Source organism: Gnatocerus cornutus, chromosome 7 (assembly GCF_029298725.1).
Source record: "Gnatocerus cornutus isolate USDA-ARS CGAHR chromosome 7, icGnaCorn1.1, whole genome shotgun sequence".
Lineage (NCBI taxonomy): Eukaryota > Metazoa > Arthropoda > Insecta > Coleoptera > Tenebrionidae > Gnatocerus > Gnatocerus cornutus.
This window is the reverse complement of record NC_142239.1, coordinates 18,375,552-18,402,161: the sequence shown is the minus strand read 5'-3', so window position 1 is coordinate 18,402,161 and position 26,610 is coordinate 18,375,552. Positions and strand designations below refer to the sequence as shown.

General features: G+C 33.1%; 3 protein-coding genes across 3 annotated transcripts in view; 2 read left to right on the top strand and 1 right to left on the bottom strand.

Annotated features, from left to right (window-relative positions):
- Nucleotides 1-4,791: 4,791 nt before the first annotated feature.
- Nucleotides 4,792-26,610, top strand: part of LOC148172028 (Ig-like and fibronectin type-III domain-containing protein 2) — a 70,385-nt gene continuing 48,566 nt past the window's right edge. The window contains exons 1-2 of the mRNA XM_088042593.1: nucleotides 4,792-5,013; nucleotides 19,143-19,165. The gene's annotated coding sequence lies outside the window, so the exon portion shown is untranslated. The remainder of the gene's footprint in view (nucleotides 5,014-19,142; nucleotides 19,166-26,610) is intronic.
- Nucleotides 5,842-8,047, top strand: LOC148172032 (cytochrome P450 4g15-like). Its single transcript, XM_088042595.1, has 6 exons — nucleotides 5,842-6,359; nucleotides 6,405-6,511; nucleotides 6,559-6,835; nucleotides 6,882-6,951; nucleotides 7,001-7,827; nucleotides 7,880-8,047. Exons 1-6 carry the CDS (start codon nucleotides 6,155-6,157, stop codon nucleotides 8,038-8,040), a joined length of 1,647 nt encoding a protein of 548 aa, XP_087898721.1. The 5' UTR covers nucleotides 5,842-6,154; the 3' UTR covers nucleotides 8,041-8,047.
- LOC148172031 (uncharacterized) lies at nucleotides 10,979-11,651 on the bottom strand. Its single transcript, XM_088041244.1, has 3 exons — nucleotides 11,562-11,651; nucleotides 11,267-11,517; nucleotides 10,979-11,212 (listed from the first exon to the last, which is right to left on the bottom strand). The coding sequence occupies exons 1-3, from the start codon at nucleotides 11,608-11,610 to the stop codon at nucleotides 11,024-11,026; spliced, it is 489 nt and encodes a 162-aa protein (XP_087897370.1). The 5' UTR covers nucleotides 11,611-11,651; the 3' UTR covers nucleotides 10,979-11,023.

The following is a 26,610-nucleotide window of genomic DNA, read 5'->3' as shown; positions in this document are numbered from 1 at the left end:
CAGCATTTTCTAAAAAATTACGTAACTTTGCTAATTTAAACGCTAAAACAATAAAATTTGTCGACACTATAATTTACAACACACTTATTAACTTTACTAAATCTTAAAATTTTAGAGCAAGAAGGAGCATTTTTAGAAATTTTTATTGAGAGAATAAACCAAAATTTCTTTCTTTTTATTATAAAATTTAATTTGGTAATTTAATCGCCAAGACAACCAAAATTAGAGCAGTTATTACTTTTCACGCGTTTATTAACTGTGCTAAATTCCAAAAGATTAGAGCAAGAAAAAACAGTTTTAGAAATTTTTGTTTTTCGGAAGGATGAAAAATGCCACTATTTTTTCTAAAATTACGTAACTTGGACAATTTAAACACTGAATCAATGAAATTTGTTGACGTTATAATTTATGGCTCGCTTATCAACTTCACCAAATTTTAATATTTTAGAGCAGAAAAAAGCAATTTTAGAATTTTTTTTGACAAGATAAACGAAAATTTTCCTCTGTATTCCATTAAATTCCGTATCTTTGGTAGTTTTAACGCCAATACAATAAAAATTGGAGTATTTACTACTTTTGACTTGTTTATTAACTGGGCCAAATGCCAAAATATTAGAACAAGAAAAAGAAAATTTAGAAATTTTTACTCTTACGAAGATTAAAAAAAGTCGGCATTTTCTAAAAAATTACGTAACTTTGCTAATTTAAACGCTAAAACAATAAAATTTGTCGACACTATAATTTACAACACACTTATTAACTTAACTAAATCTTAAAATTTTAGAGCAAGAAGGAGCATTTTTAGTAATTTTTATTGAGAGAATAAACCAAAATTTCTTTCTTTTTATTATAAAATTTAATTTGGTAATTTAATCGCCAAGACAACCAAAATTAGAGCAGTTATTACTTTTCACGCGTTTATTAACTGTGCTAAATTCCAAAATATTAGAGCAAGAAAAAACAGTTTTAGAAATTTTTGTTTTTCGGAAGGATGAAAAATGCCACTATTTTTTCTAAAATTACGTAACTTGGACAATTTAAACACTGAATCAATGAAATTTGTTGACGTTATAATTTATGGCTCGCTTATCAACTTCACCAAATTTTAATATTTTAGAGCAGAAAAAAGCAATTTTAGAATTTTTTTTGACAAGATAAACGAAAATTTTCCTCTGTATTCTATTAAATTCCGTATCTTTGGTAGTTTTAACGCCAATACAATAAAAATTGGAGTATTTACTACTTTTGACTTGTTTATTAACTGGGCCAAATGCCAAAATATTAGAACAAGAAAAAGAAAATTTAGAAATTTTTACTCTTACGAAGATTAAAAAAAGTCGGCATTTTCTAAAAAATTACGTAACTTTGCTAATTTAAACGCTAAAACAATAAAATTTGTAGACACTATAATTTACAACACACTTATTAACTTAACTAAATCTTAAAATTTTAGAGCAAGAAGGAGCATTTTTAGAAATTTTTATTGAGAGAATAAACCAAAATTTCTTTCTTTTTATTATAAAATTTAATTTGGTAATTTAATCGCCAAGACAACCAAAATTAGAGCAGTTATTACTTTTCACGCGTTTATTAACTGTGCTAAATTCCAAAATATTAGAGCAAGAAAAAACAGTTTTAGAAATTTTTGTTCTTCGGAAGGATGAAAAATGCCACTATTTTTTCTAAAATTACGTAACTTGGACAATTTAAACACTGAATCAATGAAATTTGTTGACGTTTTAATTTATGGCTCGCTTATCAACTTCACCAAATTTTAATATTTTAGAGCAGAAAAAAGCAATTTTAGAAATTTTTTTGACAAGATAAACGAAAATTTTCCTCTGTATTCTATTAAATTCCGTATCTTTGGTAGTTTTAACGCCAATACAATAAAAATTGGAGTATTTACTACTTTTGACTTGTTTATTAACTGGGCCAAATGCCAAAATATTAGAACAAGAAAAAGAAAATTTAGAAATTTTTACTCTTACGAAGATTAAAAAAAGTCGGCATTTTCTAAAAAATTACGTAACTTTGCTAATTTAAACGCTAAAACAATAAAATTTGTCGACACTATAATTTACAACACACTTATTAACTTAACTAAATCTTAAAATTTTAGAGCAAGACGGAGCATTTTTAGAAATTTCTATTGAGAGGATAACCAAAAATTCTTTCTATTTATTATAAAATTTCGTAAATTTAGTAATTTAAACGTCAAGACAGCCAAAATTAGAGCAGTTATTACTTTTCACGCGTTTATTAACTCTGCTAAATGCCAAAATATTAGAGCAAGAAAGTACAATTTTAGAATCTTTTGTTTTTTGGAAGGATGAAAAATGCCACTATTTGCTCTAAAATTACGTAACTTTGACAATTTAAACACTGAATCAATAAAATTTGTCGATGTTATAATTTACGATTTGCTTATCAACTCCACCAAATTTCAAAATTTTAGAACAAAAAAAAACAATTTTAGCATTTTCTATTTTGCGACCGAACCAAATTTCCACCAGTTTCTATAAAATTTCGTAACTTTTCAGTGACAAAATGGTTAAAAATGTTGTGCATTACCAATTTTAAATATTGGTAATGACCAACTTTATTATTGCTGATGACATTTTGAAAAATATTTTCATATCTCAAAAATGCCAACTCCAATGAAAAATATTACGAGTTTTTTTTTGTGGCCAATTTGATAAGATAATTGATAAGAAAGTCATAATGTAAACAAACCCTTATCTCTTAGCTTCAACAAAAACTGACTTTTTGCGGCTATTAATCAGGTGGGACGATAGTCAATTTAATTGCTTCAGTGTTAGTTTGACTCCGTGACGGGAATTTTTAAAATGTTTTCCAATAGTGAAATGATCATGATCTACGGAAAAACTAGTGGAAATGCTCTTGTGGCTCGCGATTTGTACAGTTTACGTTTTCCAAATCGACACGTTCCTGATTCTCGTGTGTTTGCAAGAATTATGCAGAAATTATGAGAACATGGTTCTTTTAAAATGAACACAAGAAACATAGGCCCCACCGAAAGTGATCGCAGATTAGAAGTTGAAGAGGAAGTGTTAGATACCGTTGAAGAAACTCCAGGTACCAGCACCAGACGATTACGACGAAAATGAGCTAGAAGATTTGTTAGACGACGTTCAGTTAAACATAAGGGCTCAAATGTGGTTTTTACAAGACGGAGGTCTTCTCCATAGTGCGCGCATAGTGTCCCTGTGGTTGAATAATAATTTCCACGAGCGGTGGATCGGAAGAACTGGACCAGTGTTGTGGCCCCCATGTTCTCCAGATTTAAATCGAGCCTACATCGACAACGGGGGGCGGCAGTTTGAGCAATTTTTGTAATTTCAAGGTAACATTTCCATGCGTAAACACAAGGTTTTGTTGAAATCGCAAAAAACCACATTCGTTTTTTGTTCGGTCGTCGTTCCAGTGACCACCAAAAGTTTTTTCTCGTGCACATTTTTCTCAAATTGATGGATTTTTTTTCCCCTGTATAGTAGATGTGGACTTTTGACATCTCGTTTAGAACAATAAAATAAATGTCCACACGAAAAATCAGCCTTATGGAAATTATTTCAAGTTTTTGAAATTTTTGTGTTTATTTTGCCTGAACTATATGCAAATTTTCAAAATTTAATATTAAAAATTAAGACGATTTTGGGGTTTTTAGGTACTTCAACGCTCCTGAACTGTCTAAATTTGGACTGTGTGTAACCTGAGTAGAAATAATTTCCGAATAATTAATTAGTACGCACCTTAATTACCCCAAAGGTGGCAATTAAAGCAAATTAAAGCCTTCCCGTACGTCAGTAAAATATCGTGATTATTTGAATTTCCTGTCACCGAATAACAATGCAATATTGTGGCTCGCTTTAATTAAACAATACACATTCCGAACGCATTTTAACGAGCGATTAACACACGCAATCACCATTTCTTTATCATAATATGACTCCCAATCCAAATATCCGTTGTCGCAAGAGACGACCGTTTTTAGTACCTTGTACAATCTTGTAAATAATCTCCAACATGAAAGGCTTGTCCGGTGTCTCATATCCTTCAAAAAACACAATCCAATTTTCTCGATCAAACACAACAAAGTGTAAATACGGGATGTGTCAAGAGTTCCAAATGTTCCATCTATCGATCATGTCTCTAAAGGAAACTGAATTTCCTAATCAATTTCGGAGCGTATCAACACTTTGTAAAGTTTTGTATGCTAGATAAAAGATATTAGTGTCTTATGAAAGTTTCTTTTCGTAATAAAAGTGGTTATATATAGAGAGCGATAAACGTGGATATGGTAGCACGAGAGGTTACATATGGAACGAGATGTGCATATTAATGAAAACCTGCAAAAGCGAATCGCAGATATGGTTTATGGAAACATCAAATGGATCACATACTGTTGAATATTGGATTAATTTTTATTTTTGCTTTGTGTTAGGAGAGAATATTGCGAATTAATCATATCGCGGAATTTGAGGGGGAATAAATTTGATAAGCCGGATTTTTCCGTCCAGGAGCGGCTTTTCGGACTTTTTCAGTCGAATCCGCGCCATTTCCCCCAATAAAAGAAAACCTCCCTCGCCCCCTCGCCCCATCCCGTTGCAACAGGTAGCCCCCAATCGATTTCCAGCCTCTTCTCATCCGAAAAAAAGCGCGTCCGAGCCTGCTAATTGTATTCCTGCAGCAGCAGGACCTTCGTTGCATCCAATGAACACAACGTTCCGATCCTGCCCGAACAAGAACGGCACCGTTTGCCCACTATTATTGTTGACATCGAGCTTGATCGCGACTCAGTCTTCGCCGCGTCCTTCCAGCAGGCGCCCCGAGAGTCGCAGGACTAACAGACGGCGTCGCGACGCTCTCACGTAACGTTCATCTGGTAAAATTGACGGTTGATTGCGAGTAGCAAACGGCAAATCGACAACACCTGTGAGTTCATGTTCAGTGTTTGCAAGACTCAAGAGGAAACGTTGTGTTGGTTTGAAGGTAAGCAACACTTACTATTTGGATTTTTTGCGAGATTAGGTGTGTTCGCGGTGTGGATGAAAAGAAAGAAATGAGGGGAATAAAGAGTAAAAGAACCACAGCGTGACAATTTGGGAGTAATCAATATTTCTCACCCCCTCGGTCTTGAATTTTTCCGACGACCTTAATTCTTTATTCATGGTTCTGTTTTACTCACGATATTTACATCGATCTTGAATTTTGACCACCCTTTTTTAATTTTCCCTCCAAATATTTAACGAGATGAAATATTAATGAGAATCGCAATGAAATTTTCATGTCAACATTATTACAACTCTTGTTGCCGATTTTTTAATTAAAAGCTCCCAATTTCTACTGTCAACAAGTGATGGGAATTAGATTTTTATATACTGTTTTTATTATATAATCCTAAAACGACGATATTATCTCAACGTTTTGCGACCTTTCACTTTGCATTATCCTCGTTGACATTGTAACCGATTTGAAACTAAATCAGAGCAAAAGTGGAAGAATATAAAGTGCTAATTTATGGATTTTTGAGCAGATGCAAGGTTCTGACCGGACCGTAATTAGCTAGTTTTGCGTTAGTTAAGCGATTTTTATGTGATGTTGGAAGTGAAAGCGGACGGAATTTACGTAAACTGGAGTTATTTAAAATGCTCCAAAATATTGAATCACAAATTTCGGTCTCAGGAAGAAAAAAATGACCTGGAATCTGTCGAGAAATTTTTATTACAGGCGCAGCAAAACATGATATTCTCATGTTTTTAGGTGTTTATATCTTCATCTCGTGTTGTCTTTTTAGTCAATTCTCTGTTTTTTCTGTAAACCTGCTTCTTAACGTCTTGTGGTCTTAGAGATTTGTTCAGATCTAAAACGTTGGAGGTTCTGGTGAAATGTTGAAGCCAGTGAAGAAATGCAACGCAAATGACGGCGGTTCCAAATAATGGACTTTCACCCTCTTCACCATGACCTTACATTTAAATAATTATGGAATTTCTAACTAGCGGTGTCTGGGAATTATAATATATAAATCAAACTTTTCCAAAAGTCACACCTAAATATTTATGGTCTATTGTTCTGGGGTTTATAAATAAGTCCAATTCAAGGGTCTCTTCAGTTGTGTTAGAAAAAAGTCGCCATGAATGCTGTGGAAGTTCTCAAGCAGAGCCAAGTTCTCTATTATCTACCAGTGTATTTTTTGGTAGCGGTAATCGGTCTTTTGACCATTTACCATTTCTGGTTCCAATCTCTTCGCTCGACGAAGCTCGGTAATAAAATTCCTGGTATCTACCCTTTACCAATTGTCGGAAACGCTCATATGGCCCTCAATAAGAGCCCCGCAGGTAACCAACGAGTCATAAAATTCTCCTCCAAAATTGACTTTGCAGATATTTTCAATGAAGCAATCAAGAGAAAGAAGGAGTTTGGTAATACCGTTAGAATCTGGTTTGGGAACAGATTAGGTGTTATCCTAACTGATCCAAGAGATGTTGAAGTACGTATATCTTCTTCTCGAGATTTTCCGCTAATTCCAAGTCTTAGCTTATTCTGGGAAGCAGCGTGCACTTGGAGAAAAGCCAAGAGTACTCGTTCTTCGAGCCATGGTTGGGTGACGGTCTTTTGATAAGTAAAGGTGAAAAGTGGAGGTCCCATCGTAAGATTATCGCTCCAACTTTCCACCAGTCTATCCTCAAGACGTTCATGCCGGTGTTCAATAAAAACTCAAACGATTTAGTGGAGTTGTTGCGCAAAGAAGTCGTAGGGAAAGTGTGCGATATTCATGACTACATGAGCGGGGCCACTGTCGATGTTCTCTTAGGTACCACTTCTCATTTTACCCTCAAAGTCTTATGGTAACTTTGTAGAAACTGTTATGGGAGTCAAAAAAACCAAAGAAGACAAAGCTAGTTTTAGATACGCCAAGGCTGTGATGGAGTAAGTTGTTTCCAGTCACGAAGAAGTGGTCATTTTGTTTACTTCTTAGCATGTGTACGATCCTCCACATCCGCCACACTCGCTTCTGGTTGCGCCCAAACTATTTGTTCAGTTGGACAAAGATGTTCAAAGAACAACGAAGTCTCTTGAAGATCATCCATGGTCTTACTGATGCGGTCATCCGCCGCAAGAAATTCGAGTTTTTCGAAAGGAAGAGCAGTGGTGAGGTTAGCCTCTACCAGGCGGCGGTCCAAGACACCGAAAAGACAGTAAAGAACGATGGTTTAGGCTTTGGAAGCGGCCTGCGCGACGATCTTGATGAAAACGACGAGAATATTGGAGAGAAAAAACGTCTTGCTTTCTTGGAATTCATGATCGAAGCGAGTCAGAGTGAAGGCAACAATCTCAGCGATAGAGACATTCGTGAAGAAGTTAACACTATCATGTTTGAAGGACATGATACCACGGCGGCCGCCTCGAGTTTCTTTATTTGCATGCTGGGGGTGTATCCAGAGGTACAAGAGAAGGTCTTCCAGGAAATAAAGGAGATCTTCCAGAGTAGTGATCGCCCAGTCACTTTCAACGACACTTTAGAAATGAAGTACTTGGAGAGAGTCCTTCTGGAGACTCTGAGGATGTACCCTCCCGTTCCTTTAATTACTAGAGTCATCCGGGAGGAGATCAAGCTCGTTTCTGATAATTATATCTTACCGAAAAACACGACTATTGGGATCCCTCAGTTTATAATTCATCGGAATCCTGAGTACTTTCCAAATCCTGAAAAGTTTGATCCTGATAATTTTCTACCGGAGCGGTGCCAACAGAGGCATTACTATAGTTTTATTCCGTTTAGTGCAGGGCCTAGAAGTTGCGTCGGTAAAGTAACAAACTGAGTAACCAACACAAGTACCTACATGTTTTTTTACAGGGCGAAAGTACGCCATGTTGAAATTGAAAGTTCTTCTCGCTGACATCGTTCGTAATTTCAAGATTCGGTCAGTGGTGGAAGAGAAAGATTTTGCACTTCAGGCTGATATTATTCTGAAACGAGCCGATGGGTTCCGGGTGGTGTTGGAGAACAGAAATTGAGTTCTTGACTGAGACAATAAATTTGGTTTTTTTGTTTGAATTCTGCATTTTATTTCTTGCTTCCAAAGAATGAAAAATTCTGAAATTTATGTCTTTTGCTTTAGCATTTTGGCATTTGGTGGTATTAATGAACAACTCAAAATTAGAAACCTCCTAAAATTTAGTCACGATTGCACCAAAAAATTCAGAGTTATAAATTAGTAAAAAAATTGTGAAAGTAATTTTTTGGTTCATCCAAAAAAATGAAAAAATTGTGAAATCTGGGTCTTTTGGTTTAAAATTTTAACATTTGGTAGAATTAATAAAGGTTTCAAGAATAGAAACTTCCCCAAATATTGTTACTGTGGCACTAAAAATGTCGGAGTTACGAATTTCCAAAAAAAGTTTAAATTTTTTGGTACATTTGAAGATTAAAAAAATCCTAAAATTTGTATTTTTTTGTTTTATAAGTTTGGCATTTACTGAAATTAATAAACAGTTCAACAACAGTAACCTCCCCAAATTTAGTTACTGTAACCCTAAATATGTCAGAGTTATGATTCTTTCTAAGAAAGTTGAAAATTTTTGGTTTATCCAAAAAATGAAATTTTTTAGAATTTGTGTCTTATAGTTTAGAATTTTGACATTTTGGGGTATTAATAAACAGCTTGAATTACTTTCTCGAATTTGGTTACTGTAGGTCTAAAAATGTATGAGTTATGATTATGAATGTTGAATAGAAAAAAGTTGAAATTTTGAAAATTTAAAAAATGTGTCTTATGGGTTAAAATTTTGACATTTTGCAGGATTTATAAACAGCTGAAAGATAGTAACTTGTCCAAATTTAGTTACTGTGGCACCAAAAATGTCGGAGTTATGAATTTTTCAAGAAAAGGTGAATTTTTTGGTTTGTCCAAAGAATGAAAATTTTTTATATTTGTGTCTTTTGGTTTACATTTTTGGTAATTGGTGGGTCTAATAAGCAACTCAAAAATACTAACCTCCCCAAATTTGGTTATTGTAGCACTAAAAATGTTAAAGTTATAAAGTTTTATAAAAAATTTTTGGTTCGTCCTAAGAATGAAAAATTCTAAAATTTGTGCTTTTTTGATTAAAACTTTGCTTTTTGGTGCAGTTAATAAACAACTCAAAACTAGTAACCTCCCTAAATTTAGTTGATATGGCACCAAAAATGTGGAAGCTACAAATTTTTATAAAAAAAGTTTAAATTTAGTTTGAATTTGGTTCATCTTACGAATAAAAATTTCTAAAATTTGTCTTTTTACTTAGAATTTTTTGCATTTGGTGATAACATTAAACAACTCAAAAATAGTAACGTTCCCAAATTCAATTGTTGTGGCACCAAAAATGTCAGAGTTATAAATGTTTGTAAAAAATGCTGAAAATTTTTTATTCGTCCAAAGATTGAAAATTTCTAAAATTTGTTTCGTTTTGTTTAGAACTATGGAATTTGGTGAGATTACTTAACAGTTCAAAGACAGTAATCTCCCAAAATTTTGTTTCTGTAGCACCAAAAATGTCTGAATTATGAATTTTAGAAAAAAGTTGAAATTTTCTGGTTCGTTCAAAGAATGAAAATTTCTTAAGTTTGTGTCTTTTGGATTAGACTTTTGTAATTTAGTGCAATGAATACCCAACTCAAAGATATTAAGTTCTCCAAATTTTATAGCTACAGCCCCAAAATTGTGAGAATTACGAATTTTTTACCAAAACGTAGGAAAATGTTTTTAAAAATAAAAATCGACAATTGGTATTTTTTTAGTGCTCAAGTTATACAACTATTAAAATTAAAAATTTGTTTTAAATTCGCCTTTTTAAATGCTCATCAGTGAAAACTTCAATTTTCTATCGCTCCAATAGCTTTGAAATGATGTTAGAAACCCGAGTTTGAAATAAAGTGCGCGCATTTTAATTTCCATTAGTACATCATCCTTTCAATCACTTCTGGCGTATTTTCCGGTTGTGCACAAATAGAAAAAACTCCCGCGTTGGAAAATCAACGTGACAACTTCATCCCAGCCCTCTTACTGTCTGAAATCGTATTGTCATGCAAATTCGCGAAGTCGTTGTTGAAATAGAACAACGTGTTCCCATGTTTCTACCTGCGACTTTATTTAATTATTTACTAATGTGCGCAGTTGCTGGTTTCATCGATTTGGGGACTTTTTGTAAGAAATCGCCACCAACTGACTTTAATTAATCTTTGGTGGTAGTTTTGCGGCTGACTGAACAATCGGACGTTTTATACTTATACAGGGTGTCCAAGTAAATTAGAGCGTTCATTCCGGGATTGCTCAAAGTGTTGTGTAAGAGGCAAAAACTATGGTCACGCTTTACTCGTTCCTTCCCAGCGGAGTGGGGAATTACCATAGAATGCAGAAGAAACTTTTCGGATGATAATTATAAATTCATAATAATAATGACACCGAGTTGCCCGGGGCAGAATTTTAACTCCTTAATTAATTTAACACCCGTCTATTACCGGAGTTTGAAAAATTATTTAAACCGAAATAAATAAAACTGACACCGATGAATAATAAACACAACCCTCTCATCACTTATTTAAACACAATTTTTCTTCCCGGATCTCCGAAGGGACGATTTTTTCAGGCACACCTCTTCGCAAGAGTCGTAATTTTAATCGGTGTTCTTCTGCACATTAAACTTGGCTCGTTTCCTACAACTTGGAAGATTAAAATTAATTCGAGAGGGGAAAAGAACGAGGTTTCCTTCCTAGCAGGTGTATGTTGATCGAGATGAAGCAATAATTAGTTTTCAGGGTCACCGGCTATTGTAACAATTATGTAAAATTAATGTGAGCATGTAGAGGCGGTGGAAAAAATGTGCAGATTTACCATCACCTTGATTTTTAAAAGTTATTGCCTTGAGAACGAAATCTTGGCCAACGAACCGGAAATTTTTACAAGACTAAGAGATGTTAATGTTTATGTTTATATTGTTTTACTGCAACGACACAAATCTGTTAAAAAACTTCTGGAATGCACCCATCGTAACCTTCTTCAGCTAACATCTGATTAACTCCGATGCTCTTCGCACAGTCGTTGAATCTTCGCGCGTACGTCGTGTTAAACATGGGATTGGTACACTGAGAACCGAACAAGTGGATAGCGAACCTGTCTTTGCAATCGAATTGACCATCACAGTTGCAATCCTGAAATTTCTTCACTAAAAAAACTCTTTATTAGCTTACGAGTACGATTTTTACCCTTTCTCCAATAGCTTCAATGTATTGAACAATCGTGGCCACAATGCAATTCTCATTTCTCATGCACTTCTTGTAACTTGCTTCACTGTTAGGTGCATCATTTTCGTCCACCACTGGACTCTTTGCAATGGTCCAGTAGTCCATATTGACGGAGTATCTGGCACAATTGAAGCGACTGTAGCAGCCACTTCTGGCATGGCAGAGACAGTTGATACATTTCTGGATGTCTGTACCCATGTAGTTTGTGATGGCTTGAAAAAAATGTTAAAAAGTCGGTGGGATAAAGAGATTTTACCTTCGGTTGATGTGAAGACCACGAAGAGAAAGAATAGGAAAAATTTCATGTTGATGGTGTTGAATTCAAGACGGCAATGGCGTGTGATTTTAAACTCGAAGGAAGAGGTCGAAAGTTATCGTTTGTTGACAGTCAAAAAGTTATCGGAATTGTTGTGCAAAGAACGCGGGTTTTCCCAGATTTATACGATAAGCAATTGTAGAAATTTCTTTTTAGTTCTTTGCAGGTCAGTTTCAAACTCTGAGAAAATGAAGATTTTAATTTCTAGAATTTGTGCTCTCTGGTTTAGAATTTTGTCATTTAGTGCAATTAAAAACAGCTCAAAAATAGTGATCTTCTTTTTAGTTGCTTTAGCAAGTGTCAGAGTTTTGGTTCGCAAAGAAACAAAAATAATTTTAAATTTTTGTCTTTTGGTTTATAATCTTGACATTTGGTGGGCTTAATCAGCTCAGAAATAGTGACTTCTCAAAATTTAGTTACTGTACCACCAAAAATGTAAGAGTTATAAATTTTTGTAAAAAAATTGAAAATTTTTGGTTTGTCCAAAGAAATGAAAAATTCTAAAATACATATGTGTCTTTCGGTTTTCACTTTTGGCATTTGGTGGAGTAAATAAACAACTCAAAAATAGTGACTTCCCTAAAGTTAGTTACTGTAGCACTAAAAATTTTAGAGATATGAATTTTAGAAAAAAAATACAATTTTTGGTTCGCCCAAAAAAATGAAAAATTCTAAAGTCTGTGCCATTAGGTCTTCAATTTTGGCATTAGGTAGGATTAATAAACTACTTAAAAATAGTAACTTCCACAAATTTAGTTACAGTAGCATTAAAAATTTCCGAGTTATAAATTTTATTAAAAAAATTTAAAATTTTTGGGTTTATCCAAAGAATGAAAAATTATAAAATCTGTGTCTTTGGGTTTACAACTTTGACATTTGGTGGGATTAATAAACAACTCTAAAATAGAAAAATTCCCAAATTTAGTTACTGTAGCAGCAAAAGTGTCAGAGTTATGTTTTTTTTAGAATTTAAAATTTTTGATTCGTCCAAAAAATAAAAAATTCTAAAATCGGTGTCATTTAGTCTACAATTTTAGCATTTGGTATGATTAATAAACTACTTAAAAATAGTAACTTCCACAAATTTAGTTAGAGTAGCATTAAAAATTTCTGTTATAAGTTTTATTAAAAAAATTTAAAATTTTTGGGTTTATCCAAAGAATGAAAAATTATAAAATCTGTGTCTTTGGGTTTACAACTTTGACATTTAGTGGAATTAATAAACAACTCTAAAATAGAAAAATTCCCAAATTTAGTTACTGTAGCAGCAAAAGTGTCAGAGTTATGTTTTTTTTTAGAATTTAAAATTTTTGATTCGTCCAAAAAATAAAAAATTCTAAAATCGGTGTCATTTGGTCTACAATTTTAGCATTTGGTAGGATTAATAAACACCTTAAATATAGTAATCTTCCTAAATTTAGTTACTCTACCACTAAAAATTTCAGAGGTATAAATTTTAGTAAAAAAAGAAATAACATTTTTGGTTCGCCTAAAAAATAAAAAAATTTAAAATCTGTGTCATTAGGTCTACAATTTTGGCATTTGGTAGGATTAATAAACTACTTAAAAATAGGAACTTCCACAAATTTAGTTACAGTAGCACTAAAAATTTCCGAGTTATGAATTTTATTAAAAAAAATTAAAATTATTGGGTTTATCCAAAGAATGAAAAATTATAATAATCTGTGTCTTTGGGTTTACAACTTTGACATTTGGTGGGATTAATAAACAACTCTAAAATACAAAATTTCCCAAATTTAGTTACTATTGTAGCACCAAAAGTGTCAGAGTTATGATTTTTTTTTTATTCTAAAATTTTTAATTTGTCCAAAAAATATAAAATTATAAAATCGGTGTCATTTGGTCTACAATTTTAGCATTTGGTAGGATTAATAAACAACTTAAATATAATAACCTCCTTAAATTTAGTTACTCTAGCACTAAAAATTTCAGAAATATGAATTTTAGTAAAAAAAGGAATACAATTTTTGGTTCACCCAAAAAATAAAAAATTCCAAAATCTGTGTCATTAAGTCTACAATTTTGGCATTTGGTAGGATTAATAAACTAGTTAAAAATAGTAACCACCCCAAATTTAGTTACAGTAGCACAAAAAATTTCCGAGTTATGAATTTTAGTATAAAAAAATTAAATTTTTGGTTTATCCAAAGAATGAAAAATTTTAAAATCAGTGTCTTTTGGCTTACAACTTTGACATTTAGTGGGATTAATAAACAACTCAAAAATAGTACATTTTCCAAATTTAGTTACTCTAGCACTAAAAATTTCAGACATGAATTTTATTAAAAAAATTAAATATTTTTGGTTCATCCAAAGAATGAAACATTCTAAAATCTGTGTCTTTAGGTTTACAACTTTGACATTTGGTAGGATTAATAAACAACTCAAAAATAGTAACTTCTCCAAATTTAGTTACTGCAGCACGAGTTATGTTAGAGTTATGAATTTTTATAAAAAAACTGAACATTTTTTTGGAACGTTCAAAGAATAAAAAAATCTAAAATGTGTGTCTTTGGGTTTACAATTTTTTGACTTAGTGGAATTAATAAACAGCTTAGAAGTAGTAATCTCTCAAAATTTAATTACTGTAGCACCAAAAATGACAGAGGTATGAATTTCCATTTAAAGAGTGGAAACTTGAAAGAATGCATTAACTCCGAGAAAGCTAAACACCCTTTGGTAGATACCTGAGGAGTTGTAGGATTAAAAAAATTAAAAAATCAAGACTTTGTGTGAAAAATTCCAGAGGAAAAGACAACTAAAACTCGAAATACAAAAAATTGAATAAAGCTCCAGTAACCCAAAAACTCAACGAGGTGGCAATGAGGAAACAAATTTTAAATATTCCAAGCACGGGCTTAAAAATGCGCCCCGTAATCCCGAAGACCTTTAAACTTGTCGATCCTTTTTCTATCAGATTAAGGCGAAACCACACCGCACCGAATCCTTTTAAGCACATGATTCAGTTCAAGGCGCTCCTATGCAAATTTTTATTGTATGGTTTTCAAGAGCATATCTTCCACACCTCCAACAATTAATTTTCCGACCTTGACAGTTGCAACAGCGCGACCTTGCTCCTCCACTGAGATCACCTTTTGCATCATGAACTGGTTTAAGGAGTCCCAGCGACATTATGCAACAACAATAAACAAACAATTGCAAAATCATCTAATTGTGTAAATTATTGGTTGTGAAGTTTTGTCGGCTCCACTTTCGATTTTCGTTTTTTCGGTGACCTTGTTGACACACTTGTTCTAATTGCGAAAACTCGAGATTTGTTTATAAACAAAAAGTTTCATGACGCCATAAAATCACAGGTCGTTAAAGAAAAGCAGATTTTTTCTCCGATAGAACACGCAAACACTTTCTTACATCCTCGCGATGTAAAGTGGAATTTTAACTTTTACCTCTCGAAATACAATTTCTCACACCACGCTGTAAATCAGGCCTCAAAAGTCTTCATTCATGTAGATGTGCCCTTTAAATAATTTAACAATTGCAGCTCAGCTCGGTCAGCGAATGGGATGTGAATATTTTATTGGGGTGCTCCAAGGCATCGCTCTGAATCCGTCTCTGTTTAGTCTGCTCCAGTGTAAACACTGCAAGATTGACAAATGTAGAATTTTTTCTCAGCCCCAGGGCTCGGAATTTATAAATAATTAAATCGATTCAAGGTGAAATGAATTATATCATGCTCATTTTTGGTCGGCGATTCACGAGGACTTCCTAGGGTTTAAAAGGTTATTGCTTTGTTTCGAAACCAGGCGTCAAGGCCGTTCAAATCCGACAAAATTAATTAAAAAAAAAAAACAGGGAATCCGAATTAATTTCTACTGATGAAAATGGAACGAAAAAGTTTCGTCTGAGATTAAGGGAATGAAATAACTTTGATATTTCTCTCTATCATTTTTATTAATTTTACATAGTTTGGCGAGGATGTAATTAAATTTTTGCAAACGCTTCAATGAATCGCTTAATGAGAAACACATTGTTGGTTTTTAATTAGAAATAAAATAATTTATAATGAGTGGGTGTCATATTCAGGCTCTACAGGAAAAAATCAAGGTTGGAATAGTTGTTTAAAATATTAAATAATTAAGGATTCATGTCATGTCTTAAACAATTTTAATTACAAAAATGTTTGCTTGGAATTAGAATTAGAATTTTAAAACGTAGAGTTTCAGGTACAGGTATAACGACTAAATTGCCAATGAAAATGTTGCGCAATAAATTCAGAGCTCGATTACTTCTGTTTAGTGCGTTTTTTGTTATCGTTATCAGCATCCAATGAACTGTTTCTTTTTTGTGCATGATTTAGAAATTTAAATTTTTGTAAAAAAAGTTTGGAAATGTTTGGTTCGTTTAAAGAATGAGAAAAATTCTAAAATCTGTACATCTGGTGGCATTTGGTAGAATTAATAAACATCTCAAAATTCCCAAAAATATTAAACATTTCTTTGGACAAACCAAAAAATTTCGATTTTTTTTGAAAATTTCATAACTGACATTTTTAATGCTACAGTAACTAAGTTTGGAGAAGTTACAATTTTTGAGCTGTGTATTAATCCCACCAAATGCCAAAATTGTAAACCACAAAACAACGAGTTTAATGTTTTTCATTAAACCAAATGTTTCAATTTGGTTTACTAAAATTGATAACTCTGAAACTTTTAGTGCTATAGTAACTTAATTTGAGAAAGTTATTATATTTGTTTATTGATCCCACTAAATGCCAAAATTGTAAAGTTTTCATTATTTGAACAAACCAAAAATTTTCTTTAAAAAATTCATTTTGGTGCTACAGTTACTAAATTTGAAGAAGTTACTTTACTTAAGAAGTTTATTAATTCCACCAAATGCCAAAATTGTAAACCAAACGACACAAATGTTATATAGAATTTTTCATTTTAGGCGAACCAAACACTTTCAATTTTTTACTGAAATTTACAACTGGAGAATTTTGGTGCTATAGTAACTAAATTTGAGAAAATTACAATTTTTGAGTTGTTTATTAATCGCAATAAATGCCAAAATTGTAAGCTAAAAGACACAAATTTTACAATTTTTCATTCTTTGGACAAACCAAAAATTTTCAATTTCTTCTAAAATTTTAAAATCTGTGAGTTTTGGGTTACAATCTTGACATTTAGTGGAATTAATAAACAGCTCGGAAATACTAAGTGCCTCAAATTTGGTCACTATATCACCAAAAATGACAGAGTTATGAATTTTTATAAAATAAGTTGTCAATTTTTGGTTTGCCTAAAGAAATAAAAAAATGTAAAATATGTGACTTTTGGTTTAGAACTTTGGCATTTTATAGAATTTATAAACTGCTCAGAAGTAGTAACTTTTCTAAATTTAGTTACTCTAGCACCGAAAATTTTGGAGTTACGATTTTTAGTAAAAAATATTAAAAATTCGTCCTAAAAAATAACTCATTTTCAAATGTGCGTCCTTTGGTTTAGAATGCTGACATTTAGTGCGATTATTAAACAGTTCAAAAGTAATAACCTCTCCAAATTTAGTTACTGTAGCACCAAAAGTGTCAGAGTTAAGAATTTTAGTAAAAAAATTGGAAATTTTTGGTTTGCCTAAACAAGAATTCTAAAATTTGTTCCTTTTGCCTTACAATTTTAGTATTTTATGAGATGAATAAATAGCTTAAAAATAGTAACTTCCCTAAATTTAGTCACTGTAGCACTGAAAATTTCAGAGTTACGATTTTTAATAAAAAATTCGAAAGTTTTTGGTTCGTCCAAGGAATCAAGAATTCTAAATTCTGGGTCTTTTGGTTTACAATTTTGGCAATTCGTGGAATTATTAAACAACTCAAAAATAGTAAATTCCTTAAATGTAGTGACTGTAACACCAAAAGTGCCAGAGTTATGAATTTTTTATAAAAAGTAAAACATTTTTGGTTTGGTTAAAGAATACATTTTTTTTGTGTTTTTTGGTTTACAATTTTGGCATTTAGTAGGATTAACTCAAACAGCTCAAAGATTGTAACTTCCCCAAATTTAGTTAGTGTAGCACTATTATGTCAGAATTTGAGTAAAAAACTGAAAAATTGAGAATTGGAAAAATCAAGGTTAGAATTATTTGTTTAAAATTTATATTTAAATTAATGGCTTAACGAAATTTAATAACAAAAGTGTTTAGATTTTCACAACGGGAGTTTCAGGATAAATAGTACACTACAAAATTAGCCATTGAAAAAGTTGCGCAATAAATTCAGAGCTCGATTACCTCTGTTTAGTGCGTTTTTTGTTATCAGCGTCCAATGAACCGATTCTTTTTTGTGGATGATTTAATTAGCTTCGAAATTTATCCAATAAATAACATTTTTGAACATCTAGCCAATGAATGAAAAGTTACGATCGAGTTGGTCGCTTTGGTGCGTTTTTTGTTATAAAAACTACTTTGATAAAGACAATCCTAGCGAATCAATGAACTCTTTTTTGGGTTTTGATAAAGAAAGGTTGGATCTATAAATGTTTAAGGGAAGAATTCATTTTAAATTTTTCTGCATTCTTGAGATTCTCTAAACCTTATCAACTTAATAAATACTTTCGATTTAAATTGTTTACCATAATTATGTAATGTGTAGTAGTAAGCAATGCAAAATATGCATTTTTAATTGTAAAGTCCAGGGCAGGCTTTGGAATTGAAAACCAGTTGGTAGCGCCGATTGCCATTACTCATTGCTCTGAAATGTCAAACTGAAGCAACGTGTAAAAAATTGCAGAGCCGTTTCCTCCACACGTGTTCAAATAAAACCAAAGTAAACAAATCCTTGACCATGAAGCGGCTTCTGAAGCGCCTTTCCAATAATTTCTTTCAAAGTAAATCGCGACGTGACTTTATTACGAGAACTTCTCGGAATGTGCTGTAACTTTTCCATTTTGGCCCATAAAGAATTAAAGCGTAAAGACAAGAGTTTGTTTTTATCCCGCATCATCTTAATTGGTCTGTGATCTCGTGGACCTGGTGAAGAGTCACTCGTTTCGGTTCAGTTGCACCGTTGATTGCCTGTAATTGAATTTGTTCGCTTTATATGACACAACAATCCAAATGGCCGAATTAACTTATAAACACCACTTGGTTACTTGGTTAGTTATTCTTCCTTCCTAGTAGAGAAAAGTGCAAGAGGGAGTTGCGCTTCCATGGTCAATCAACAATGTTTTAACAGAATTACAACGTCATACACTCCGCTTATAATGAAGTTGACATTAGAGGAACAACAAAGACCGCCACTTAATTGGTTCCTTTCACCATTGCCAACGGTTGCGCACAAAAGGCCCCAAACGGGGGGATCCACGGGACTACAAACTGCACCCACTTTCGCATTCTTCTGCGGTCACGAAGACTCCAAAAGAGATTCATTCATTATTAAATTGTTGCACCGATCGAATTGCACGAACACGTTTTTCCTTTTAAAAAGAAAGTTGATTATTTGTACTTAATTTCCCTTTTGTTAATTATTTCTCATTGTTACAGGTTGACGTTCAGCGCCGTTACAGGTCAGTACTCATAAATATTCTTATCTGTGGATCTTTTAATCATTATTTAAAGCTGTAATATGTAAAAGTGGATCTAATTCCACGTGAAATATGCCGTTTCGTGAAAATGTTTTGCAAATGTAAATCTGTATGCAGATCGCGATGCGGTTTAACAATAGAGGAATCAGGACTCTGCGCTCATTCTAAAGTTTCTGGAGTTTAACTGGAGTGTAATAGAGGAGATTTGCGGTGGAATTGTGGTTTGCGACTTTTTTAATATTCGCCGGATTGAGATGAAAAAATATTACGTGGATGAACTCTGCCTAATTTATTTTGGGAATTGCAGCGATGGGGGATTATTAAACTGGGGGCGGTTCTCGATTACTTAACGTAGATTGGGTTAGCCGGTAATCTCGCTAATTTCATTTCGGTTTATTGATGAATTGCCTTATTTATTTTATTGGCACTCGGAAATCCATTTCTTGCATTTAAAAATTGAGGTAGACACTTTGATGTGATTTTAATCTAAAGCGGCGTTTTATAACCCAACACTTGAAGATAGAGTCTAATTACCCGTCTCAAATGAGTTTTTAATTTGTTATTTTTAAAATCCATTTATGGAGTCGTAACTGTTGTCCAATCCGAGCTGTCAATCTTTATTTATATCCCAGACAGCAAATCGCAGACGAATCAATAGAAAACGTTTTGTAAAAAACATCGTTTAGGGATTACCTCTACAAATAGGTTTTCTTTTAAACTTTAAAGCCCCGCATTATAGAAAAATGTTTCTATAAATTCAAGTGTTATTACTTGGCTGTCATAGTTTTCAAATACCATTACATTGGTCGACAAACAAAGCAGTTAGAGTAAATTTCCAATAATTGGACGTTTTCAATAACCGATTTGTTCTGGTTTTAGGTAAAAAACTTAACCATTTGTGTCATTCGAGAAATCAAATGTAGTATCCTCAGGCTAACAATTGACTACAGCGTTACAAATCCCCCCTTGACACACTTTTCCTAACAAAAAAAGGATTTTTCCAATCGAGTACTTTACATTTGTATGCAAACAACGGACGTCTTAATAAACAACATTCTTTGCCTTAATTGCTGTGGAAATGGGGGCCTCCACGGAACTGTTACATCATCGGAAATTTGTTTTGGAAACGTTTGAGATTTTTCGTTTTTACCTTGATGGAATTGAAATTTATTAATTATATCAAAGACGAGAATCTCGAGTCAATAGCTTGGAAATTAATATTTAATTATAGCTTCGCGGTGATGATTAAGGTTAATGCGGAAAAAAGGTGTAATAATAAAGTAATCACGAGAATCCTTGTGTTTAAATTATCGCGTTTTTGGGTTTTATTTATGGATTGTAATAAAAACGACATTAGAAGGCTCAGTTCGTGTTGGTCAAGGACGAGGGACGCTATAAAAATAAATTGTTTAATAAGGGACAAGTGGTGGGACATTTTCAATTCATTTATCGGATGGAGTGTAAAAATCGGCGCTGAAATAGATTCTCTGTTCCGGAGCACGCCGCCGCATTTATGGATAATAAAGAGATTTATGAGAAGATTTAGATCTGCAGAAGCTATCAGTTGAACTGGAATAAACTCAAGTTGTAAATACTTGTTCAGGAAGAACTAGATTTTTTTAATTGACCATAAATACAGCAGTGTTAGGATAATTAGACACGAAAGTTGCCAGCCCTCGTCGGACTTTTCCATATGTGTAATATTAAATTAAAACACATGATACAAAATACGAATACAGATTTTGTCTTGTTTTATTAATTAATGTTTGAAGATATACAGGGTGAGTCAAGCCTGGACAGTCCTTGAGTAACGCTTTTATAAAAAACTATGTATATTTGAAAAAAAGAATGTAAATGTTTGAATAAAGTGCATATTTTAAAATTGATTTCAGTTCTCAAAAGTGCACCATTTTTGTAGGGCTGCATTCAACTTTTAGTGGAGAATTTTTATGAGTTTTTGAGTCAGCTATTCAAAAATATCAAGTTTCGAATATTTGGTCGGGGCGTTGTTAAGTTATGAATTTTTGAAGTTGCGGTGGCTGACTTAAAAATATACAATCACTGTTATTTTTTGTGATATGGAGACAAAATTTGACACGTTTGATAACGAACCTACTAATTTTTTATACATAAATGTAAAAAATTGGACGATTTAAATTTTCAGGATTTACAAATGGCCAGAACTTGTTTTTTTAAATGGAACACCAGGTATATATTTGAATTCATTTTTGTATTCTCTTTATTTTTTGTCTTCATCTCTGCAAGCTTAAAATCGACGATTTTTCAGATATTCCATGGTACATATTTGATTGATCTACTTACCATATAATCTAAAAAATTCAACATTTAGCTGTTTTTTAAAAACACATTGAAACGTAAGACTTGGTTTGAATGATGCGCTTGACAATTGTTGACAATTGAAGGTAAAATAACGTCACTTTGAGTGTTTAGGGGTGGTTTTGTGTTATTAGAAGCATTTAAATGAAGTTTCTTAAAATGGTATTTTCAAGTATTTTCTATAAATTTTGGTAAATACAAGTAGTGATACTTCGCCATTAATTTTGGCTAGTTTTGACGAAGTTCGAGCTTGTAGTTCAAGCTAAGCTCTACGTTTCTGTTGCTTCTGTTTTTCAATGACAACTATACCTGATTTTTTGGAGTATATGGTAAATTAAAAAAAATACAACTAACGCACGGTATTAAGCAGAATTAAGTTAAATCCTCGACATCGCTAAAAGCTTTATGAACGCAAATCCTAATCCTTTTTAAAAATGAATTTATGTTTACATTTCGTACAGTATTTTTATTAATGTCATGAAAGACTTGAGTAATCCAATTTATTGTCTTATTTGGTGGTTGGAGGTTTTTGATAAATACTAAGACATACCTATATTTCTCAAAAATCGTAACCATGAAGAGATTAAAACAAAAAATGACGAGAATTGAATTGAATTCATTACACTAAAAATTTACAGCGAGTTTCATTTGATAAAAGCAAGCTCTGTCAATTCGTAAATCCTGAGAATTAAAATTGTATATTTTTTACATTTAAGCATAAAATTCATTTCTGGTTAAATCGAGAGAAAAAGCATAGTTAAATGTGTCAAGTTTTATCTTCAAATTTCGAATGGTAATGGTGCTGTAAATTTTTAAGTCAGACACTGCAGCTTCAAAAATTTTCGGAAAAACCTTGACATTTTTTAATAGCTTACTAAAAAACTCATCAAAATTCACCACTAAAAGTTGTATGTTGAATTTGCGGTTTTGCAGTGCACCTTTGACAACTGAAGTTCATTTTAAAGTATGCATTTTATTCAGACATTTAGATCCACTTTTTCAACAATATAAAATAATTTTTTATACATGGCGTTATTTTAATGCATGTACAAAAAGAGAGTGTTAATTCCTTGTCACAAAAATTGAGCCTGTTAAGAGAAAAACGTCCGTTTGTTTCGAGATAATAAATTTCCTTGTGCGCCACTGTGGATTGAAGTTAATTTTAACTTGTCAGTTTTTGACTTAAACATTGGTTTTTCATTTTTCATACTCTTTCTAAAATAACGCAGAACTGTTTTGTACATGCATTTAAAAACACCTGTATGTAAAAGTCTTATAGGACTACGCAAGCTAGACTCACCCTGTACACATTGCTAGTTACTTAGCAACATAAATTTGTCGTAAGAAGAATCGTTTGTGATTGGTGGATTTCAAATGTGACGTTTGTAATTGGTGAACTTTGAATTAATCCAAAATCTAATCAGATTATAGAACTTTTTTTGAAGATTCACTCTCATGTCTATGGTCTATGGTTAAAGGGTTTCTTTTACAGGTGTCCGGAAAGTCGGACACCACTTTAAAGGAAAATAACTGGATATTCCTCTAGAATGCGTTAAAACTGTTAAATAATCACATTTGTTTACGGTAGAGCCAAAACAAAATACGAAAATCAGTCAACATTGCTGAACTGTGCACTTAACAATTTCTTGTATTCAGAGCGATGTGAAAATTTTGTTAACAATCTTCAGGGATTCAGGGAGTCTTAAAATTTCTTATGCAGCACGACATTTTACACAACGCCTTTTATATCACAAATGCATTGGAACGTGAAACAGTTGGACTGAAATCCTCAATTTCGTTATATCTTGAAAAATGTAAAACAATTTTTTTAACACTTTTCCTATAGTTCATGACATGGTCTTAATAATCCAGTGTCAAGGTGGTGTGCGACTTTCCGGACACCTGTATGTACAAATATACAGGTCTGACAACACTTGTGTTCACCTCCAAAATGGTCTTTAATTTTAAAGACAAAATTTTGAAAATTTGCATAACGCTTATAGTTGACAAAACTCTAGAAGCTGACGCAAAAATTTGTTTTTTATCACGGTTTGTTTGGCGTCGCGACGCCTAAGAAGTATAATTAACCAATTTTTAGTTTTTGCGGAAATACTCGAGAATTCAATTTTTCTTCAACACATTTGTGATTCAAAAATTTGCGAAAAAAACGCCCTTTTATCAAGTTTTCAATATTATAATGGCGCAGTGGCAAACTACGTTTACACCAAATTTTCACAAGTCACTTCATTTTCTCGTATGAAAGTCAATTTTGATTAACTAGGGCATATTGCACTTTTTGGGCATCAGAGGAATTGTTAATTAACATCGACAAAGCGACAATTTCACCAAGTAAGACTTTTGTTACAATCTAAAAAGAACCAAAGGATAGACGACTTTGTGACACAAGATGTTGACAGCTGGGTGTGAACGTAGTTCCCAATTTTGACGTAATGAAATTAGAAACTAACTTGATAAAACAGAATTTTTTCCTCAAATTTTAAATTTAATTTCTATTTTTAATTTTTGACACATTCATATTGAAAAAAAAAAATTAACTGTTAATTTTACAAACCCTCATAATTAGCTAAAAATTGCATTCTTAAGGCGTCGCGACAACAAAACTATCAGTGATAAAAAACAAATTAATGCGTCAGCTTCTAGAGCTTTGTCAACTCTGAGCGTATGCAAATTTTCAAAATTTTATCTTTAAAATTAAAGAGATTTTGGGGGTGGACATAAGTGTTGCCGGACCCTGTATAGGTGTCCTAGAACTTTTAATGGAAAATTCTTTATCAAAATGTGAGATGATTTTTGTATGGAACAATTTTCAACGACTAGTTTTTGAATTAGATAAACTTTGGCCAATCACAGTCCATAAATCGCTAGAATGTGTTCTGTTGCTAACTTATCAACAAACATTTTTTTTTGTATTACATGCAGATGCACTGTTCGATTGCATGTTGCACTGTTAAACACTCAACTTAAAAATGCTTGGAATTTGAGTACTATAAATAACCTGTTCATTGTGCGTGCGTGTTACAAAAATCTACTCAGATTTCGATGGAGAATTTTCCATTAAAAAGAAGTGCGAGCGTTCTGGGACACCTGTATATTTATCTTGCTCTGAATACGATTCTTCATAACGGAATCCACTACGTCTTTTCGGTAGCTTTCAGAACAGTAACGATTATTTGAATATTTTCACGGCAAAGGGAAATCAACATGTCCGATTATGGAATCAACTTTACACAATGGACGTGTCGGATTACATGCAAAGGTTGCGAATTACGCGTACAATACATTACTATGGAATTTTTCGAAATGTTTGAAAAAATTGATGGGTAGAAGTATAAAAACTGCGCAGAAATAGACTATCTATCCTGCAGCACGCCTGTGCATTCATAGATAATAAACAAAAGCTCCCTCCAGATTTACGATATAGATTTAGACACAGACATCATCTGGCGAAGCCATCAGTTTAACTCCAATAAACAGAACTCCCCAAGTTGCAAATATTTGTTCAACAAAACTCCTGATAAACCTGCAGAAATTGCAAACACCAGCAGTCCCAGCCGTAAAATCCCAAATATAGTGTCCTTTTTTTGTCCCTCTGGATAACTCACGATTTTACAACCATCCGACCATGTACACACCTATCAATGACACTTCACTTATCTTTCAGGTGGGATAAAGTTCACAGTTCACCTTTTGTAGCACGCACGGACTCTAAATCCCGGAAAAATCCGAGTTAATAATCAAAAGTAACGATAATGCGATTGGGTGTTGCGTGTCGAAGTCGTCCTGATTTATGGGAACATATCAGAGAATTACTTTGAGGATTGGATACTGAAATATAGCTCCCTATAACGAGATCTTACATACGCTTAGTTTGGGGGTGAAATATGCTAGAGGGGGTAATGCGTTACCATTAACCGAGCGACTTAATTACAAGTCACCGCAACGTCAAGTCCGGGAGCTTTGTTTATGACCGGAATTCTCCGAATAGTACGGCGAAGTCTTCGATTTTTCATAGTGCTAATGACAGGGAACTAGGATTTCGAATTTTGCCTACGATGATGGACTAAGATTTATAGTTTTTGGCGGCTATTGTGCGCCAACATTCCATTTATTATTTACACTACATTAAGTGGTTTTTCAGTGACGCGTTTATCGAAATTATCGCGGATTTTAGGGCAGCGCTGCGGTGATAAAAATTCGGGAAACGCAATTAAGCGGTTGTGGAAACGTGATTCAATGAAAGAGATTAGATTTGATTTTTTAGTTATTTCGGGCCTACATCGGAAAGTTTCCAGGGGCGGATTGAGACACCTTTGTATTTTTCTTAGATCAGCATGAGTCTTCTTTTAAACTTTCCATTAAAACTTCCTTTAAATCCGCCTCTGGATGTTTTTTAACCAAGTTAAATTGAAAATTTCAGATTTTGCCGCTCAAACGCATAAATACCGAATATTTCTCGTCCATAGCTCTCATTATCCATAAACTATTAATTCCACCCCGAATAGCCTACCCTTCCCTTTTAGATAATGAGCGCCGAATTTCCCCACTCGTGTTGCTTCCCCGACCTTTTTCATCCCTACACGAACTACCCCTAATTAACCCAACATTGTTAATTAAAGGACTTTTTGAATTAGGTCCATGACACGCTTAAAACTAACGGTACAAAACGACCGTTTTTTCAATTTGCATATTTTTTCCACTCCTGGACGGCATTCCGCAGGTTGTTACCCTATGATGGTAATATTTTTATATGGTCAGTTGTTGACCTTACTTGACCACCGCACGTGTTCTTCGCGGACTATTTTTCGAAATGGAGCGAGAATTCCACTGATTTAGCGGTAATAATTAATTATAGAACGAATCGATGGAATATGAATTATTGATGGGTCAAATATTTGGATAGGAAACAGCACACGGTCAATAGCCGGGAAATTACGTCAGAACGAATTTCATAAATTATTTTAATAGGTGCAGGATTTGAAGTTATGATGGAAAATTTAAGCAAGTTGTTAACAGGATTATCGGGAAATTGCATACACGTCCTCTCAATACCTCTTCAGGGTATTCAATTT